The sequence below is a fragment of the Nycticebus coucang genome, chromosome 21, assembly GCF_027406575.1.
Source record: "Nycticebus coucang isolate mNycCou1 chromosome 21, mNycCou1.pri, whole genome shotgun sequence".
Classification (NCBI taxonomy): domain Eukaryota; kingdom Metazoa; phylum Chordata; class Mammalia; order Primates; family Lorisidae; genus Nycticebus; species Nycticebus coucang.
This window is the reverse complement of record NC_069800.1, coordinates 55,435,894-55,456,937: the sequence shown is the minus strand read 5'-3', so window position 1 is coordinate 55,456,937 and position 21,044 is coordinate 55,435,894. Positions and strand designations below refer to the sequence as shown.

At 50.1% G+C, this 21,044-nt stretch overlaps 1 protein-coding gene across 1 annotated transcript in view; it reads left to right on the top strand.

The window, feature by feature from the left end:
* PTGIS (prostaglandin I2 synthase) overlaps window positions 1-21,044 on the top strand; it is a 43,825-nt gene that overhangs the window by 13,116 nt on the left and 9,665 nt on the right. Inside the window, exons 3-6 of the mRNA XM_053574555.1 lie at window positions 1,222-1,400; window positions 4,466-4,609; window positions 9,238-9,389; window positions 14,125-14,306. Coding sequence (XP_053430530.1) covers window positions 1,222-1,400; window positions 4,466-4,609; window positions 9,238-9,389; window positions 14,125-14,306 — 657 coding nt within the window. The remainder of the gene's footprint in view (window positions 1-1,221; window positions 1,401-4,465; window positions 4,610-9,237; window positions 9,390-14,124; window positions 14,307-21,044) is intronic.

Sequence of the window (21,044 nt, the reverse complement as noted above, 5' to 3'; positions counted from 1 at the left end):
CTCTCTCCCTACCTTCCCTTCTTCCTTCCATCTATAATCCATCTACTAGCATTTAGCTAACGATCTCCTTCCTTCTCTCCCTCTCTCCCTCCCTCCCTTCCTTCTTTCCTTCCTCCCATCCATCTACAGTCCATCTGGCATTTACCCAACAACAACCTTACCTTTCATTCATCTGTTCATCCTTGTTTCCTTCCATCCATCCATCCATCCATGATGCACACAATATCCACCTGCTGTCTTCTTTAGGCCTTCTGTCCTGGCTGCTGGATATATGGCAGTAGCCAAGATAACAGTGGCGGGTGCTTCAGAGTAAGGTGATAAAGAACTCAGCCTTTGATTTATTTTTTATTTTTTTGAGACAGAATCTCACTTTGTCACCCTTGATAGAGTGCCATGGCATCACAGCTCACAGCAACCTCAAATCTTGGGCTTAAGTGATTCTCTTGCCTTAGCCTCCCAAGTAGCTGGGACTACAGGTGCCCACCACAATGCCTGGCTATTTTTTGTTGCCATTGTCATTGTTGTTTAGCTGGCCCGGGTAGGTTCAAACCTGCCAGCCTCGATGTATTTGGCTGGCACTGCAACCTCAAGCCCGAGAGTTTGAGGTTGCTGTGAGCTGTGACACCATGGCACTCTACTAAGGGCGACGTAGTGAGACTCTGTCTCAAAAAAAAAAAAAAAGTCCTGGGCGGCGCCTGTGGCTCAGTGAGTAGGGCGCCGGCCCCATATACCGAGGGTGGCGGGTTCAAACCCAGCCCCGGCCAAACTGCAACCAAAAAATAGCCGGGCGTTGTGGCGGGCGCCTGTAGTCCCAGCTGCTCGGGAAGCTGAGGCAAGAGAATCGCGTAAGCCCAAGACTTAGAGGTTGCTGTGAGCCGTGTGACGCCACGGCACTCTACCAAGGGCGGTACAGTGAGACTCTGTCTCTACAAAAAAAAAAAAAAAAAAAAAAAGTCCTGAATTCTAGTCCCAGCTCTGCCACTTCATAGCCACAAGATCATGGGCACATTAATCCCTACTCTTAGCCTCACTTTTCAGCTACAAATATGTGAGTGATATTCCCCACCTCACAGGTTGGTCATGAGGGGTAGATAAGAGAACATTGTCTCCTAAGTGCCTGGTGGAGACAGTGCCCTTGACCCTGGGAGCAGTTACTGTTCATAGTTCACTCAACAGCAGTTGCTGTTCACTCCTCACTCTACCCCTGCCAACATCCCACAGATCCTGGTGGGAGGCAGGTATGTCACCATCCTCCTGGACCCACACTCCTACGACACAGTGGTGTGGGAGCCTCGGACCAGGCTGGACTTCCACGGCTATGCTGTCTTCCTTATGGAGAGGATGTTCGATGTGCAGCTTCCACATTACAACCCCAGTGATGAAAAGGCCAGGATGAAACCGTGAGTGGCTATGCATGGCCCCCGTGGGTGGGCTGGGGTGGGGGAACTGCTTCTACCTGTTTGGCCCAAGTCTTAGGTGGCCTTGCTGGCTCCACACCAAGTGTCCAGTAAAGGCATTTTGTCTTGAGAACGCAAAACAAAAACAGCTCAAAAGAATTGGGCTAAAAAAGAACTCTCCCTCTCATCTCTGTTTCCTCTCCTCCTGATTTTAGTAAGGGGAGATCAGGGTCAGTTATACCCAGATTCAAGTCCCAGCTCCATCACTTCCGGGATTTGTGACTTTGGACAAATCATTCCTCCTCTCTGAGCCTCTGTTTTCTCATCTGTAAAATGAAGGAGAGTAGTGGGGTGATGAGTATTTTTTTTGGCAGTTTTTAGCCAGGGCTGGGTTTGAACCCACCACCTCTGGTAGATGGGGCCGGTGCCCTACTCCTTTGAGCCACAGGCGCCACCTGTGATGAGTATTTTTGATTCATACCCTGTGCCAGGCATCATGTACCATCTCATTTGTCTTCACAGCAACACTGGAGGCTCTGTAACTTTCAGCCTCATTTTACACAGAGGAGCACACTCACCTTAGGCCACATGGGAGGTGGTGCAACTTCTGCAACATAAGGATAATTAAACCCACAACAGGACACACGAGCACAGCACATCTACTCTGTGTTCATTCAGCAGACATCTGTAGACCTACTGTGCCCTCCTTGGTCACTTCCTAGATGGGCATGGGTGCAGGAGGATGCCAACCACCATTTGTTATACCAGGTGTTTGATAGACACACTTTCGTATCTGCACCTTAGCCTCAAGAGGTGGGTATTTTTACCCATGCTTTATAGATCAGGAAACTGAGGCTCGGGGAAGTGAAGTGACTTGCCCAAGGCCTGCTGCTGGTAAGTGGTGGGGCTAGGATTTGAACTTAGGTCTGCTGCCTTTGCAGCCCATTCTCATCCTCCTGAGATACTGAGACAGATGAGACCCTGTGTCCATCTCTGCTGAATTCACACAGTCTGATGAACCTTCAGTGATCTGTCTCCAGGGAGAATAACCTTCCAGAGTTAGGAAAAGTGTCTGTAATCCTGTGTTTTGCAGGATAGGTAAAACTGAGGCAAGGCCAGCATTATGAGAGGCCCTGTCTGACCTTGTCCTGTGGGACAGCTGCTAGGAGTATTTCTGAGCCTGAGTGTTCTGGGTCCTGCCATTCCAGGGACCCTGTGGTCACTCAGCAACAGGAATCCATGGCTTGCTGCATCTTGGCCCCCGGCCCCCCCTCCCCCAACCCAGGGAGGATCCCAGTTTCCTCCAGTGTCTGCCCCAAGAAGTTTTGGGAATTTCTTACAAGCTGGTATGGTATCTTTGGGGCATGGCTGCCAGCTCAGCTGTCTGTTGAGGACTAGTGATTGGAGTAGGTTGGGGAGAACAGTTGGGTTGGGGTGAATTGCAACACCAACTCCCACTTTATGAGCATTTTCAATGTGTGAGGCACCATGCTAAGCCCCTAACATTATCTCACATGAATGGTGTCTATTTTTCCAATTGTATTCCAAGTTGACCATCCTAAAGTTGTCATTACCAGAGAGTTCACAGACCGCCCCCTCAGGTTTTCCCCTCGTGAATTATGCAAATAGCCGGGGACTTACTCAGTCTAAAGTAGTCCATTCTACTTCCAAACAGAACTGGAGCCTGAACAGTGCACCCCCACTGTTCTTGCTGCTGCCACAAGGTGTCGCTGTTGAACATTGGCTGTGCACAGCCCCATGGGCACCCTGTTCATAACTAAAGTGGTGCCCTTTGTCGTCTTCATAAGCAGCAGAAGGAGCTGAGATTTAGATGTAAATCTCACTTTCTTGTCTTGTAACCAGATCCTCAGTCATGGCTCAGAGTAAACTGTGTAGCAAGCCATGGAGGCTCAGCTCAGTACAGAGGGGCTGTGGCTTCTGCCACATACTCTCCCGGCCTGGTCATCTCCTCAGACTCATAGGTCAACATGATGAGACTATGTCACCAGCACAAATTTCCTTTTCCTCATGTTAAATTCACTGGAAGTGATGTCTTAATAGCAGTCCTTAGTCAGGGGACACTACAACTATCCAAATGCATCTTCCTATCTTTTGACTTTAGGGAGAAGTGAATTCCTTTTTAGTTCCTTCTCTTCTAGAAGTCTGTGGGTCCCTTATCCAAGCTCCAGGGAGGGACATACTGTCCTGGTTAAGAGTTCAGACTCTGGGGCGGCCCTTGTGGCTCAATCTGTAAGGCGCCAGCCCCATATACCAAAGGTGGCAGGTTCAAACCCGGCCCTGGCTGAACTGCAACCAAAAAATAGCTGGGTGTTGTGGCAGGCTCCTGTAGTCCCAGCTACTCGGGAGGCTGAGGCAAGAGAATCGCTTAAGCCCAGGAGTTGGAGGTTGCTGTGAGCTGTGATGCCACAGCACTTTACCAAGGGCCATAAAGTGAGACTCTGTCTCTACAAAAAAAAAAAAAAAAAGAGTTCAGACTCTGGAGTTGGGCAGACCTAGGTTTCAGTCCTAGTCATACCACTTCCTGCCTGTGTGACCTAGGGTAAGTCACTTTCCCCTCTTTTTCTGAGTTTCTCCATCTGGAAAATGGATGTAATAATCCTAGGTTGGTCATAAGATGAAATGAGATTATTATGCCTGGCACAACAAATGGTATCTGTCCTTGTTGGGTTTTGTTTTGTTTTGTTGATTTTTTGAGTCAGAGTCTCAGGCTGTCACCCTGGGTAGTGTACTGTGGTGTCCTAGCTCACAACAACCTTCAACTCTTAGGCTCAAGCAATCCTCCTGCCTCAGTTTTTCTATTTTTAGTAGAGACGGGGTCTCGCTTTTGCTCAGGCTGGTCTTGAACTCGTGAGCTCAAGCTATCCACCCATCTTGGCCTCCCAGAGTCTGTCCTTTTGTTGATGATGACAGTTATCATACCATCATATTTAAGCCAGGCTTCCATAGGGTCCCATTGTCAACCGGGAACTTGAACTTTGGGTTCCTGAGATTTGGGAAGGAGGTGCCTGTAGGCAGCCAAAATCTCACACTTTTGTTCTCTGCTTCAGGACTCTTCTCCACAGAGACCTCCAGGTGCTCACAGATGCCATGTATACCAACCTCTGCACCGTTTTGCTGGGCGATGCCACAGAAGCAGGTAGTGGCTGGCACGAGATGGGGCTCCTCGACTTCTCCTACAGCGTCCTGCTCAGGTGAGGCCTGGCACTCTAGCCCTGTATCAGCCATGAGCAGTGGCCATGGGAACTGTGAGGATTTTGTGGGTGGGGGAAGCAGTTGGGGATGCCCAAAGCAAAGACTGCGGGGAAGTTGCGGCAGACCCAGGACCCCAGGTGTTCATGCGACCTGGCTGAGGAGCTGTGAAATAAGATGCTGGCTGAAAGAGGGGCCTGTGCGTCACCCAGAGAAGGAGTGGCAGAGCACGACTTCAGAGACCATCTTGTCCTGTGGCTTCTAGACTTTGGGATTTCATAGAGCAGAAAAACAAAATGCGAGACAAAACCAGGACCTTAACCTTTTTTCAGATCACATGAACTCATGTTAAAAACTGCACATCCAAATGTCCCTTCCCTCAGCAGTGCAGGGCACACCGTGCCAGGCCCTGGAAACACAGCAGGACCAGGACAGATGAAGTCCCAAAACTCACACACTGACACTCAACAGGCGAGGAAGACTATGGTTATATCAGAGGGGGATAAACATGATGGCAGAGATGCCCAGATGAGGTGACAGCATCCGGGGAGTTCTTTTAGCCAGATGACAGAGGACCTCTCTGAGGATTTGGCCTCAGAGTTGAGAAGTAACTATGAGGTACCCATCATGCCACAATTCTAGGCAGGGGACACAGCAAGTGCAAAGGCCCGGAGGTGGGAGGAAGCTTGGCAAGCGGGCCAGTGTGGCTGGGGCATTATGAGCTGTGGGGAGAAGATGGACATGGGGTCAGAGAAGTTGGCAGAACCAGGTCTCACGGAGCCTCAAGGCCGTAGAAGGCCCTGGAATGTATTCTTAGGAAGATGGGTAACATCAGGGGTTTGAGTAGGGCACGGCATGATCTGAGTTTTGAAGATGGGGGATAGATGGGAGGTGGGGGGGTGGGCCTGAGATGGGTGGAGGACCCATTAGGAGCCTGCCCTATTGAGGCAGAGAAAGGTGGTAGCCCAGGGAGGTGGTGAGGCTGTGGGTAACAGTTGGAGATAGTGGGGAAGAGGGGGCTTGGTGTGGGTGGGGAAGTGAAGAGGATTGGAGCAGCTCCTGGATTTTTAGTGGTATCATTAACCACTATTGTTACCAGCATTTGTGAAAGGAAGGGCATGTCTACCCCTTCAAAAAATTACAGCAACAGTTTTAGGACGAAGGGCAGCCACTGGCTGGCGTACATGAGCATGTGGGTCTATTTATGGCTCAGCACATGCCAACTCGTTTAATGCTCGCAGCGGCTCTGGGAAGCTAGGACTTTACATACCCCATTTGACAGATGGGGAAACTGAGACTGCAGGAGCCTAAGTCATTTGCTCAGACGCCCATGTTGGGGCCCTGGCAGGGCTGGCTCCAGAGTCTGCACTCTTAGCCACCACCTCTGCGTGTAAATGATCCCATTCTCTTGGGTTTGCCCTGGAGTGGTGCAGACATCATCACAGGCTATATTTGGTCTGGGTGGAACTGGTCTGGTCTACCCTCTCATTGTGGGATGGGGACTGAGCTCTAGAGAGAGGCAGCTGAAACCACCCAGCAAATTCACAGCAGGGTAACCCCAAGGTCTCCTAGCTCCTGCCACCACGTGTCCTCATGTGGGTGAAGAAGTCAGAGAGGAAGCAGTGGGTTTGGGGGAGGTAGGGATAGGGTGGCAGCTGGGGCCGCTGAGGCCTCTTGGTACTGTAGGTGCTGTACTGGGAGAAGTGGATGCAGACGCAGCCCTGTGTCTGCAGGGCCTGTCTGGGGTGGCTGCTCTGGGCCTTGTCAGGGCCACCTGCAGCCCTGCAATAGAAAGGGAGTGGGCTCACTGGATGGCAGGGACCAGATGTGGAGGTGCAAGTGCCGCCTCTCAGACCTTCCACGTTGTCTTGTGTTGGTCTCCTCAGTGTGACATCCAGAGTCCCAGTCTGTCCACAGCCTGTAACCCTGGCCTCTTCTCATCACACCATCCTCCTTGCGCCTCAGCACACACCGTGTGGAGCCTTTGCAGTTTCTGTTCCCTTGCCTGGGAATGCTGTTCCCCTCACATCTGCACGGCTCCCACCTCATTTCCTTCAAACCTCATCGCGAGGCCACCCACTCAGGGACCCCTTTCCCGACACCCTGTTAGCATGGTGGCCCTCTCCTATGACCCAATTGGTCTGGCTTTTTTTTTTCTTCGTGGCACCCAGTGCCTCATGTGGGTCCTGTGTGTCACCACACGTGTGGGTGTCATCTTCAGCCACATGGCCCTGTCAGGAGGTGCCGTGAAAGGCCCTTCATTTCTACCGTGTGAAACTTCGTGGTCCTCTGGGTTTGTTTATTTATTTTGGTTTATTTTGTATTGTAGTTTGGGGTAGAAATACATGTACAGGGGAAAAGGTTCTCCGTTTTGGGAAAAACAGTAGTGCAGGTTGGGTGATAAATGACATCTAGTGCTTGACTGCAGTGTCGTGGGGACCACAGGGCCCGATGGAGATGACAGTGGCTTCACAAGTGTGAGTCTCTCTGTAAGGGACAGCTGTGACTCTGTCCCTGCCCACAGCTGTCAGGTGGGACTGTGGGCCCTGGGGCGCCAGGTTCCTGTTTTGGGATGAGCTAGGTGGGAGGTTGGATTTTACGAGTTTCCCCAAATGTTTGAAGGAAGGTTCAGATTGTTTTTAGCAAAACTATTAACTTAGAAAAAAACCAGCCCTGTCTGTGGACCGTGTCCGGTTTACAGTTGGCACTGTCTCAGCTCCTGCCTTAAAGAAGCAGAAGGCCTCAGTCTGAAGCAGAGAGGCCTGGGCCCCACGTACTTGGTGGCAGGAGGCAGAGAGTCCTTGTGGGCTGGTGCAGAGGCTCGAGCAGGGCCGACAGCTTAGACTCTGCAAGGAGCGTTTCAGCTCCTCTGAAGGAGGGATGGCTTCCTCTTAGTCAGTGGGGGGTGGCCAGGTCCTGTACTCTCCTTCCCTGGGGTGTGGAAGTCTCGAGGGGTGAGGGGTGATGGTGAATGGGATGTAGGGGAAGGCGGACAGTGGCCTGAATGACTGTGAGGTCAGAATCCTGGTGACCCCATAATTTTCTCCCAAGATCAGTGTTCTCAGGATTAATTTCTATCTGTCCATCCATCCCTTCATTTATCCTTCCTTCTATCCGTCTATCCTCTCATTCACCCACCCATCCCACCAACCACCCACTCCTCCATCCATGTATCTGTCTACCCCTCCATTCATCTATTTCTCTATCTACCAATCCATCCTTCCACCCTCTCGTCCCTCTATTCTTCCATCTTCCCATCCACCGATTCATCTACCCGTTCATTTTTTTCATCCATCCATCCATCCCTCCCTCCCTCCCTCCCTCCATCCATCCATCCATCCAGTATTTGCTGAGGGCCTACTGTGTGCCTGCACTGTGTAAGTGAGGACATAGTGGGGACTAGGCAGGCCTCCCTCAGCCCACGGCCTCCCTCATTCCTGCTTCCACTTTCCCAATCTGAAAACCCCTCTCCTGGCAGATGCAGGGACCAGGGGAAGCAGGGGTGGGGTGGGGGGTGGGGCTTCTGTGCTATCTCTCTGCTGAGGCCTCAACCCTTCCGACCATGTGGACAAAGTGCAAGCCTGTGGTTTCCCTCCCAGGATAAGGCCAAGGGGCTGGGGCTGGACTCCTGAGGCTTTAAAAGGAGGTTTGGGGTGAAGATGTGTCCTCTGAGCATGGTTCTGCAGGGTGTGAGTGTGTGTATGTGCACGGGTGTGTGCACGCATCAGTGAGGGCACACAGCAGCTCCCGTGTCCTATCCTTTCCATATCTGGCCAGGTCCTGTCCTACTCAGAACTCCTAGGGTCCCTCAGGTCAAGCCTGACCTCCTCACCAATGCAGGTCCCTGCCCTGTGTGGCCAGCCCTGGCAGCCCCATGCCCTCTCTCCTCCTTGCTCATGCCCCAGCTCCAGCATCTGCACCAGCCCTCCCCGGTGGCTCTCCCACAAGGCGCGTTGCTCCCTCACTCCTGGACTTCGCACAGGCTGTGGTTGTTGCCCTGGAACCTTCCTCTTCTGCTTCCTCCTGCTTATCCTGCGAGTCTCAGTTCAGACCCTGCCTCCTCCAGGAAGCCTGCCCTGAGTCCCTCTCCGGGTGCCCTTTTCTCCTTCTCTGCTCTGTGCCCCCATCTCACCACTGTCCCCTTATGCTGTCTGCAGCCTCATCAGCCTCCTCACTGCTCCTCACCACTTGCTCCCTTGAGCCCCAGGATATTTGCACTTGCTGTTCACTCTGCCTGGAACCCTCCCTCAGTTCTTCCACGGCTCCTCCTCATCCCTCAGGAGTCAGCTTGATGCAAGCTCCCCCCTTTCCACACGTCTGATTCTGTGGCCCCAACCCTCCCCGGCCTGCTGTCCATCTCTGTCTGACGGTGCCACTGGGCACAGCTGCATGTTACTCACTTTACTCATTTCTCTTGCCTGTGGTCTGTCTCCCCGTGCTCAGGTGTCAGCTCCTTGGGGACAGGAAGTTTTGTCTGTTTTGTTAACTGTTGACTCCCAGGCCCAGAACAGTCCCCGCCGTACAGTAGGACTCATGCTTGATAGGTGCCTGAATGAAGAGACGCTGCCACGGGTGACTTTGGCTGTGAGTGTCCAAGGAGGACCTCTGACCTGCTGTTTGTCACCCCCAGAGCCGGCTACCTGACTCTCTATGGAATTGAGACTCTGCCACGCACCCATGAGAGCCAGGCCCAGGACCGTGTCCACTCAGCTGAGGTCTTCCACACCTTCCGCCAGCTCGACCTGCTGCTCCCCAAACTGGCTCGTGGCTCCTTGTCAGCGGGTGAGCACTATGAGGGTCCCAGTGGGCAGTAAGGAGGATGGAAAGGTTCAGGGGGAAGTCCATGCTCAACGTGAAAGATCGGGGGCCCACACAGGAAGAAGGATATCCTAATGCCCCATGAGGGAGTGAGTGGAGCCATTCATTCTGGGAGCCGTCCTGGGTTGGATGTAGTACCTCCCGTCACGGGGTGTGCACAAGCACAACGATAGGGAGGCAGGGCTTGGACCAGACCTCGAGTTCCTGGTGAAAATTCTGATTTAGCACATCTGGAGTGGGGCCTGAGAATCTTTCTGCATGTATGTTCCTTTTCTTGTTTTAAGATTTGAATTGCTTTTAAAGATCCCAGCACTTTGGGAGGCTGAGGTGGGAGGATTGCTTGAGGGCAGGAGTTTAGTGTGCGCAAGAGTAAAACTCTGTCTCTTCAAAAAGTAGAAAAGTCAGCCAAGCCTGGTGGTATATGCCTGCAGTCACAGCTACTTGGGAGGCTGAGGCAGGAGGATTGCTTGCACCCAGGAGTTGAGGTTGTAGTAAACTACGATGACACTATGGTACTCTAGCCCAGGCAACAGAGCAAGACCCTGTCTCAAAAATAAAAAAAAATACAGACATCTTTCTAGCTCTTGCATGCCTGTTCTAGGATCTAGGATCCCTCTCACGGATATCTGTTTATTTTCTTTCTCTTTTTCTTTCTTTCTGTCTACCTGTCTTTCTTACTTTTTTAAAAATAGCATTTCATTAGCCTTGTGTCTGTTGTACCATCTGGTGATTTTATTTCTCTTTGACAGTGTCTTAGAAGTGGGTTTGGTGGGTCAAAGGCTATACACATTAAAATTTTTATCAGCTTCCTCTACATCATTTCTAAAACCACAGAGCAATTCAAGTATCTGCCCAGGAGAAGAGCCCGCCCCACCAGATGTTGTCAGTCTTTCCACTTGTTTGCCAATCTGATGGGCAGAGGCACATAACTTATTTCAATTTGCATTCTCCCACAACTTTGCCTATTGCTTTGTCAGCCTTTAAATCTTTGTCAATCTGATGGGCAGAACGAGGCATCTGGCTGGCTACTGTGATGAAACATGTTTCTATGTTTCACTAGCCATCTGCATTTCCTCTTTGTGAGCTGTGTAACTTCTAAGAGGCCATTCATTATTTTATTGACCCTCACAGCAATGCTGGGAGGTTGGTATTCCCATCCTCACTTTGCACGTGGGAAACTGAGGCTCAGAGAGGTGAGATCACTCTCTTGCTACAGACACACAGCTAGTAGGTGGCAGAGCCAGCAAAATGGAAACTTGGTCTGTCTGATTGCAAAATCCTGTACATAAAGGCACCTGCCACATCCCAGTACTGACTGTGTCTCCAGGAAAAAGTAGGTTTCTCTATTGCCTTTTCCTCTGTGCAGGAGCTCCAGGAGAGTCAGATAAATGCTGAGGGACCCTCCATCATTCTGGGAGCCGTCCTGGGTTGGGTGTAGGGAGAGTGCATTCCCAATGTGGCCAGCAGGTGGCGATGTTAGAAGAAGTTCCTGATCTTGGGGCCAGAGGCGTCTGGGCAAAGTGACTCTCCCACCTTGTTGTGGGGAAATTTGTGAAGCTGCACAGCCTCTTCTACAGAACCTACCAAAATATACAAGACAACTTTTGATTCTGTACTTCCACTTCTAGGAATTTATCCTGTAGACAGACTTGCCCAAGGCTGCAGATCCACACAATTGTCACAATGCTTGTAAAAGCAAGTGCCAGAAGCAATTTAAATATCTACCTGTAGAGGTGGATTAAATAAACTATGCATTCACATAAGGGCAAACTATGCAATTTGAATGGGATGTACTGTGTAGGATGAAATCCACTATTACAAAAAAGAAGCCAGGTGCAAAACAGCGGGTTTACTATGCCACCATTAATATATTTACTGAAATGTGGGAATATGTGTAGATTTTTACCTTTGGAAAGGCTGAAATGGGGCAGATTGAAAATTACTTTTGCAGTATGCCCATTTGAACTCTTAGAGATTCCTTTTCTGCCTTTTTTTTTTTTTTTTACCACGTATGTGCATTATTCATCTTTCCCTTTTAAAAATATAAACATATTTTAAAAGAAAATTGGCCAGGCACAGGGGCTCATGCTTGCAATCTTAGCACTCTGAGGGGTTGAGGCAGGCAGATTGCTTGAGCTCAGAACTTTGAGACCAGCCTGAGCGAGACCCCATCTCTACCAAAAATAGAAAAACTAGCTGGGCATTGTGGCAGGCACCTGTAGTTCCAGCTACTCTGGGTGAGACAAGAGGATCTTTTAAGCCTAAGAGTTTGAGGTTGCTGTGAGCTATGATACCACAGAACTCTACCCAGGGTGACAGAGTGACACTCTGTCTCAAGAAAAAGAAAATTGACACCTTGGGGATCCATAGACCATTTCATCTGGTGCTTCTCATACAGAACGGAGTTGGGGCAGGGGACAGTTAAATACAGGCCCAAGCTAAGCATAGTGCCTCTTTCTGGAACATTCATTTTTTCTGGATTGTTTTGGAGGGCTGTTTTATTTGAATAATGTTTTGAGGGACAAGGCATTCGTATATCAAAGAATCACAGTCTGATCCAAAACTCCTATAGGAGTTTTCAAGGAAAAATTTGAGAGGTACTTAAGCAAGGGCCCTCATTTTATGGATGGGGAGATGGAAGCCCAGAGATGGCAGGCCTCAGGCAAGGCCACACAGCATGAGGAGTCTGGGATTTAAACCTGCTTTTTGCATCTCCAGGCTGCAAGTCATGTGGGCCTAGTATCTCTGATTCATGCTGAGAAATCAGACCATATAATAATGGCAAGAATGTAGCAAGTACCATTTGCCAAAACTCCTGCCAGTACCAAGCATGTTCTGTGTTTGATTTTTTTCAGTCTTCCTAATGATCTGATTGCTAGATTGTCCCCATTTCACAGATGGGGTAAATCAAGGCTGAGAGATTCAAAGTGGTTTGCTCAAGATCATCCTGCTAGGAAGAGCAAAGCTGGGATTTCAACCTGGATCTCTCTGGCTTCAAACTTTGTGTTTTTTTTTTTTTTTTTTTTTTTGCGATAGAGTCTCACAGTGTCACCCTTGGTAGAGTACTGTGACATCACAGCTCACAGCAATCTCAAACTGTTGGGCTTAAGCAATTCTCTTGCCTCAGCCTCCCAAGTAGCTGAGACTACAGGTGCCCACCACAATGCCTGGCCATTTTTTGTTGCAGTTGTTTAGCTGGCCTGGACTGGGTTTGAACCTGCCACCCTTTCGTGTATGTGGCTGGCACTGTAACCACTGTTTATTATTATTTCTTAATTATGGAAGCAGTATGTGAACACATTGACCTTGGACTAATAATTTGCTAACATTCATTACGTTTTATTATTTGATAACATAGCTAACATTCATTAGGCCCGTGCCAGGCTTCCTTCCCTGTGCTTAGCAGTTAATGCGTTCAATCCATACATAACTCTATGTGGTGGGTCCTCTAATTACCCCAGAGTACAGTGAGAAAACTGAGGTGCCAAGAGGTGAGGCGACTTGTTTAAGGTCAGACACTCTGCTTAGGGTGTAAGCAGAGTAACTGAACTTCCTTAATTCTTTCCTTTAAAAAAAAAAAAAAAAACAAATAATACAGAAAAAGAAAATTCTTTTTTTGGTTACATTACCCCTAGATTTATCCCCAAGGTAACCATTGCTATCAGTTTGGTGTTATCCTTCTGAGACAGTGCTGTCCCGTAGAAATAGAATGTGAACCGCATATGTAATGGTCAATTTTCTATTAGATGCATTAAACAAAAAGAAAAACGAAGAGGTAAAAATACACATATTTGCATATATGTGTAAATACAGCATTGCCTTGGAGCTTTAAAACAATATACAAGCATAAACCATACCGTTCAACAGGGCCAGCTCCACCCCTTGCTCCACCCTGTGTGGGAAGACCCTCATTCCTCACTATCTTCAGCGCTGTGTGGTTTCCCAGAGCATGAACGCACCATTGTTTATTTCACGGTGATTGCAAGCTGGTGACCTGTGCACCAAAACTGACCTTCAGAGATGCATTTCAGGCCTGCACAGTGATGAAAAACTTACTTAGATATTAACCTTAAAAAACATCAGAGGATTCCACACAAACATCTGGATTTTCAGCCTCCTTTGGCAGTGCAGGACCTCTGGTGTGGGTTTCTCTGTGGCCAGTGGGCTGAGTGGGCACCGCCCTGGCCCTTGGCGCTCATTTACCTGCTTTTTGTTGAGTCTACAGACCTCAGAGCAGCCTGCTCCTCTGGGTACTCAGGAAGGTCGTTCCTGATGTCCTGCTGTGGCTGAGACTGTCCTGAGCCTGCTCAGACCAGCCCCTCATGCACATGAGCTGGTACCAGGCCCAGGAAGGGGGAGAGCTGCTCAGTGTTGAATGCCCCTTCCCCTGCTGCTCATTCATGTAGCCCATACTTATCGACCAGCTGCTATGGGCCAGGCGCTGGGGACTAGTGGTGAATAAAACAGACAAGGCTCCTGCCTGCGAGAGACAAAGCCATTTGCTTTCTATGGAGTGAGACTGGTAATAGACCGGCTTCCCGCTAGGGGCCTGTCCATAGCACCTTTCCAATAGGAACTCTCCACTCCCATGGAGTGACACCCAAAGACCCTTGTTTCTCGTGGGAGGTCCGGATTGGGTGGTCATGTGGGGAGGGATCTGAAACTCCACCCCCACCCCTCGTGTGCTCTGTCCCTACAGGGGATAAGGACCACGCGTGCAGCATCAAAAGTCGCCTGTGGAAGCTGCTGTCCCCAGGCAGGCTGGCCACGCGGGCCCACCGGAGCAAATGGCTGGAGAGTTACCTGCTGCACCTGGAGGAAATGGGCGTGTCAGAGGAGATGAAGGCGCGAGCCCTGGTGCTGCAGCTCTGGGCCACACAGGTGGGCATGGGTGTGCGAGTGGGTGTATGCAGGTGGGCAGGCGTGGTTGTGCATATGAATGTGTGTGTGCGCGTGTGCTGCCAGGCACGTGCAGGCACATGTGTGGGTGTACACACAGAGGGTACGTGTGGGAGTGTGCGTGGTGGTGTGCATGTGTGCACGAGTGCAGGCGTGCGCGTGACTGTTTATGTTTGTGCACGTGCGTGTCGGCGTGCAGCTTTGAGTGTGTGTAGCATCCAGCTCTCTTCCTCACCCCTGACTTCCTTTACTGCCAGATGGCATCACGAACAGGCTTGGCCATTCAGATTCTCTTTTTCTTTTGGAAAAAAATGTCAGACTTACAGAAAAATGTCATAAATGGTTTGATGAATGCCTATATCTACTTCCCCTTGATTTCCCAACTTTTAACAGTTTACATTCCCTCTCTCTCCCCCCCATTGGCATTACTTTGTTGAAATCGTTAGCAAATAAGTTGCCGATTGTTGTGACCCTTTACCCCTAATTACTTGAGTGTGCATCTCCCCTGGAGCAGGAGCATCTCTAGCATGACCACAGTATAGTAACCAAAGTCTGGATGATCGGCCCAGATACACAATCAGTATCCACTAAATAGTCCATGTTCCAGTTTTGCCACCTGTCCCCGTGATTGTCCTTTATAGCTTACCTTGGTCCGGCACCTAGTCTAGGATCACACGCTGCATTTACTCTTTTGCCTCTTTGATTTTCTTTAACCTGGCACAGTTTCTGTGTCTTTCACTGTTGTTCATGACCTTGACATTTTTTGAAGTGTGAGATGAATTATTTTGAAGAATCATTTAAAGATTCCTTTGAGAAGCTGGGTGCAGTGCTGTGGCCCTGTAGTCTCGGTTACTCTAGAGGCTGAGGCACGAGGACCTCAGCCTGAGCAACATAGCAAGACCCCATTTATAAGAAAAAAAAGTTCCATTGAGTGCTCATCATAGACCTCAAAGATCCTGCTTTGTGCTTACATTTTAGGTGGGAGTAGAGGCAGGGGGCAGATAGTCAAGGAAGCAAATATAAGGTAACTTTAGATGCTGATATCCAGATGTAAAACAGGAGGGAGGAGGGAGACCCTGGGGTCTACTGTGCCCAGGGTGGTCAGGGAGGCCTCTCTGGAGACATGGCGTAAGTCCCGGATGACAAGAAAGCTAGATTCAGGGACTTAGGGGAAATGTGGGGATAGAGTATTCCAAAGAATGGGATAGCAAGTGCAAAGGGCCTGGGGTTGGATCGTGCCAAGTGTTTGGGCAGTAGTCAGGAGTCATGTGTGGCTGAAGCAGAGAGAGAGAGAGTGTGAGACAACAGATGAGGCCATGGAGGGCCTGGAAGGTCCTAGTGAGTAAGGACTTGGGGTTTTTCTCGAGGGGAGGTGGGAGCCCTTGGAGAGTTCTGAGCGGAAGAGAGAGACAGGACTGTGGGGGAAGGGCAGAAGCAGGGGCCACAAAGGAGGTGAGTGGCAGGGTCAGGTGGTGGCTGTAGAGGTAATGGAGAGGAAGGTAGATTTTGGAAACTTTGAGAGGACAGAGTTGGTAATGGATCAGGTGTTGGCATGAGAGACGGAGGGCAGCCTCGGATGCTGCAGGTCTCCAGGCCTGGATCTTGCCATCAGTTGTGACCCCGACTTGTCCCCCCTTCTCTTGGCCCCACTTGGGCAGTGACAATTGCCCAGGCCGACGTCTCTGGTTCCTCTTCCATTGACTTGCAACTTATTTTTAGTTTCAGATCCATTACTTGTTCTTGCAGGCAGAGGCTGGCAAGGGGTAGGGGCTGGGTTTAATCAGCAGGTGGTCCCCATTAGTGCCTAATAACATATTTATGGGCAGAAACAACTTGGCGCTCCAAACTGTCCCTGGAACCCCCTGCAGAAAGGACCTCTGTCAGCAGAACTGGATGCTGGTGGGACAGCGGGAGGGCTTGAGTGACAGGAAGTCCAGGGAACAGCCTTTGGTGGGGCCAGGAGAACTGGGCAGAAGGAGTTGAGGACAGGATGTCCTCTGGGGGCGAGTTGTTGGCAACATCCAGAATTCAGGCAGGTGGGGAAACCCTGCGGACGTCTCGGGAGCAAAGCCGAGAGGCTGTGCAGCCCAGTGGTTCCGGACACAGCTTCTCTGACGTACTTGCCTGGATTTGAATCCTGACCTTGCGAGTCAGGTGCTTAACCTTTTAGCACCTCAGTTTATTCATATGTGAAATGGAGAGATAGCACCTTCTTTAAGGCGTGGTTGTGAGGATGAAAGGAAGCAATATGTATAGGATTCTATAACTGTGCGTGATTGGTAACAAGGGTGTAATACACATACTCAGCACGTATTTATGGGCCACCGTGTGCCAGGCTCCATTCGAGAAGCTGTGGACAGAGCAGTGAGCAGAACAGACCAAACCCCCTGCCCTTAGGGAGCTGGTATTCTGGTGGGAGAAGATGGACAACTCACCAACAAGTAAGCATCTAAAACGTGTCAGAGGTGAGGAATTCTGTGGTGAACAAGGGAGGCAGGAAAGTGGATGGGGGAAGGGTAGGGAGGGACATTCAAGGGAGGCCTCACTGAGAAGTTGACACTGGAGTGGAGACTGGAGGAGGGGAAGGAGTGAGCCCTGGAGAGACACAGAACAAGGGCTCCCAGGCAGGGGAAGCAAGTGCAAAGGCCCTGAGGTGGGGATGACGTGATGTGGCAGGATGGAGGATGACCAGGCCACTCAGGGCCCTCAGGCCAGGGGGAGGGCTCTGGCTTTTACCTTGAGAATGAGACTGGTGCTCACTGAGGGCTCTGAGCAGAGAAAAAAATGCTTTAGAAGGATCATTCCGGCTACAGTGGTGAGAGTAGGCTATACTGGGAGGAAGTGGGGCAGGGAGTGGGGACTGTGACTTCCAGGCAGGAGGGGACAGTCCCTGACTAGGGTGGCAGCAGCAGGGGGAGGTTGGATTCTGGACTCTGCAAGATAGGGCCCTCAGGATTTACTGTTGGACATTGGGAGAGGTGTCAAGGGTGACTCTGGTTCGGACCTGAACAACAGGAAGGGTGGAGGAGGTGTGGTGAGCCCCAGGAAGATGGCAGGAAGAGCAAGCTGGGGAGAAGAGCAGGCATCCAGCCTTGGGTGTGCTGAGCTGGGGATGGAGTCGTCAGCATAGAGACCCTGGACTGGATGAGATCCTGGGTGCGAGGGTGCAGGGAGGAGGGGACCAGACCCTGCAGCTCCCCACTTAGGAGGGCGGGAAAGGTGAGGAGCAGCCAGCAGAGGAGGAGCAGGGAGGGGGGAGCACAGTGGAGGGAGCACCACCCAACATAGGCTGGTGCAGGGTTCCGTTCACAGCATAGGCGCAACAGGGTATGCGCTGCTGGGTCACAGACTGGCTGCTGTGGCAGAGAATGAGGCCAGGCGGGAAGCATCCTCCTGCGTAAACTGAGGCAGGGCCTCACAGGAGAAAGCTCAGCCTCCAGGCTGGTGAATTTGGGATCGCTCATGGCTGTGTGGGCACAGTGTGGGCGCTCAGTGCGTACATCTGTGCAGTCAGTGGAAGGCGGTCTCAGTTCCCTCCCTGACTTGCCACAGCTTTTTCCCACCAGCAGGGATAACCAAGTGCCTGAATGTTTGACTCTTGTTGGGAAACTAATGAGTGGTGGCCCCCATCCGGCCGCGGGGCAAGGTAAACTGGCCTTGGAGCTGAGCTAGCCCATGCTGAATTATTTATGACCCACATTCCCCAGGCTACTTAAGTGATGGACGGCAGACAGCCTTGCCGTCTCAGTTGGACCTGCGGTACTGGAGGTCCTGAGGCCCTTGCATGTTCTCAAGCGGGGCCAGGAAGAGGGGCAACCACTTCTGAGCATCTCCCCTGGTCTCAGTGGACCCTGTGGAAAGCCCAGGAATGGGCTCTGTTATCCACGTTTTACTGCAGAAGCTTCTGAAACAGAGAGGAAAGAGACTTGTCCAGAGTTGCAGACAGTGGGGAAGGAGGATTTGAACCAACTCTGCCTCATCTCAGCCAAGGGTGACCTTTCCCACAAACCTCCCAGGCTGTCTCGGAGCCTCATCCTGACCCAAAGGGACACAGATGGGCAGTGGTAGTGGCCAGGAAGCACTTTGTTTTCCTTTTCAGTGAAAGGCCTGATAGCGGGGCCTGCTTGAGGGAAACACTGAACCAGGGGGTGTGGTGCCCAAGAAAGAGGCAGGGGGAAACCCGTCCTGCCCTCACTGGTGCTGTGATGCATTTCTTCATCACTTTTTCCTGTATGTTTTTCTTCCCTGGTTAAGATCATGCAGTTCTTTTAATTTAGCTTTCCATTTGCTTTCAAATTTACCATGAGCGGGCGGCGCCTGTGGCTCAAAGGAGTAGGGTGTTGGCCCCATATGCCGGACGTGGTGGGTTCAAACCCAACCCCAGCCCAAAACTGCAGATTTACCATGAGCATTTCTCACGTCACCGAGATCACTATAAAAATCATTCAGATCCCTCTGTTTCACTTAAAACTGATGTATCCATTTATGAAATCTGAGCAGTTGAAAAGGATGTATGCGAGGAAAGTCAGTCTCTCCTCTCCTGTCCTCCGGGCCTCCTGGCTTCTGTTCCTGCAGCCACCTTGTGAGATGGTCCACGCTTCTCCATGTGTGTTCTTTAAACAAACACGATGGCAGCGCACACCCCGCCCTGCACCGTGCTGTCTGTGTGCTTCCGTGCTCTTGGCCGCGGTCCCATATCAGTGCACATAGAACCGGCTTTGTTATGACTCCCGTATCATCATCCTGTGGGTGGATCGTCATTTATCCCATTGGTCTCCTATTGATAGATGCTGAGGTTGTTTCCAGTTTTTTGCTCTTACATCAGCACTGCAATAAATATCCTTGTGCATGTGTCCTTTTGCTGACGTGCAATTATGTCTGTAATGAATCATGTTTCCCCATGACTGGGTAAATAAGATATTTAATGACGATTTAATATTCCATTATTATGATTGAATAGGATGTTTATGGTAGACAAAAATCTTCTCCCACATCAAGGTTAATTGCTATTCCTTTCATGTCTGGATCCTTAAAGCAGTCCTGTGTACATTTCAGCCATGTGCCAAATAGCTGAGGCACAATGGGTATGAAAGTTTCCACCAGCCAAGGCCAAAGCCAAAGCCAAAGCCTTGGAACAAGAAATTCCATCTATTTTCCTAATTGTTTATCTATTGGGAAGATTTTTTTTTTTTTTTTTTTGAGACAGAGTCTCACTTTCATCCTGGGTAGAGTGCCGTGGCCTCATAGCTCACAGCAACCTCAAACTCCTGGGCTCAAGTGATCCTCTTGCCTCAGCTTCCTGAGTGACTGGGACCTGCCACAATGCCTGGCTGTTTTTCTAGAGATGGATTCTTGCTCTTGCTCAGGCTGGTCTCGAACTCCTGAGCTCAAGCAATCCACCCACCCCACCCCCACTCCCGGCCTCCCAGAGTGCTGGGATTACAGGCGTGAGCACCCCACCCAGCTCCCTACTGGGAAGTTTTAAATAATTTTTTTTTTAAGGCAGAGTCTCAAGCTGTCACCCTGGGTACAGTGCCATGGCTTCACAGCTCCCAGCAACCTCAAACTCTTGGGCTTCAGCGATTCTCTTGCCTCAGCCTCCCAAGTAGCTGGGACTACAGGAGCCCAACACAATGCCCAGCTATTTTTTTTGTTGTAGTTATCATTGTTGTTTTAGCTGGCCTAGGCTGGGTTCAAACCCTCCAGCCTTGGTGTATGTGGCTGGCGCCCTACCCACCGAGCTACAGGTGCTGCCTTAAATAATTTTTGTTCAGGCTATACACTGTGGCTCACACCTATAATGCCAGTGCTCTGGAAGGCCAAGGTGAGAGGATCACTTGAAGCCAGGAGTTTGAGACCAGCCTAGGCAAAATAAACAGACTTTGTCGCTACAAAAAAATTTTAAAATTAGTCAGTCATGGTGGTAAGTGCCTGTCAAAAGACTGAGGCAGGAAGATCCCTCGAGCCTAGGAGTTCAAGGCTGCAACGAGCTATGATTAGGGTTAGGGTTAGGGTTGTATCAGAGTACTCCAGCATGGGCAACAGAGTGAGACCATGTCTCAAAACAATTTTTATTCAAAAAATTAATGAGGCTCAGTGCCTATAGCTCAGTGGCTAGGGCACCGGCCACAGATAATGGGGCTGGTGGATTCAAACCTGGCTTGGGCCTGCCAAATAACAATGACAACTGCAACAACAACAAAAATAGCCAGTGTTGTGGTGGGCACCTGTAGTTCCAGCTACTTGGGAGGCTAAGGCAAGAGAATCACTTAAGTCTAAGAGTTTGCAGTTGCTGTGAGCTGTGATGCCACAGAACTCTACCAAGGGCAACGTAATGAGACTGTCTTAAAAAAAAAAAAGGAAAGAAATTTATGGCTTTCACAGTCATGAGTGATTATTCCTGTGTATTTTATTGTACACATATACTGTGTACTTTGTACATTTTGTTATGTACTTTATGCATATACAACACACACATTTGTTTTTTCAGTGATTGACAGAATTTAAACCTATGAAGCATGTAAGGAAATACTGCATCTCAAACTCAAATGAGAATGATCATATTGGGAAGCATATCTTTTGGTTATCAGTTGGCTATTGTTGTATAACAGACATCCACAAAAATTCAGTGACCTACCACAATAAGCATTTGTTTAACTCAGGTCTGTGGGTCTGGCTGTCTAAGTGGGACTCAGCGGGGGCTGAGGGTTTAGCTCTGTT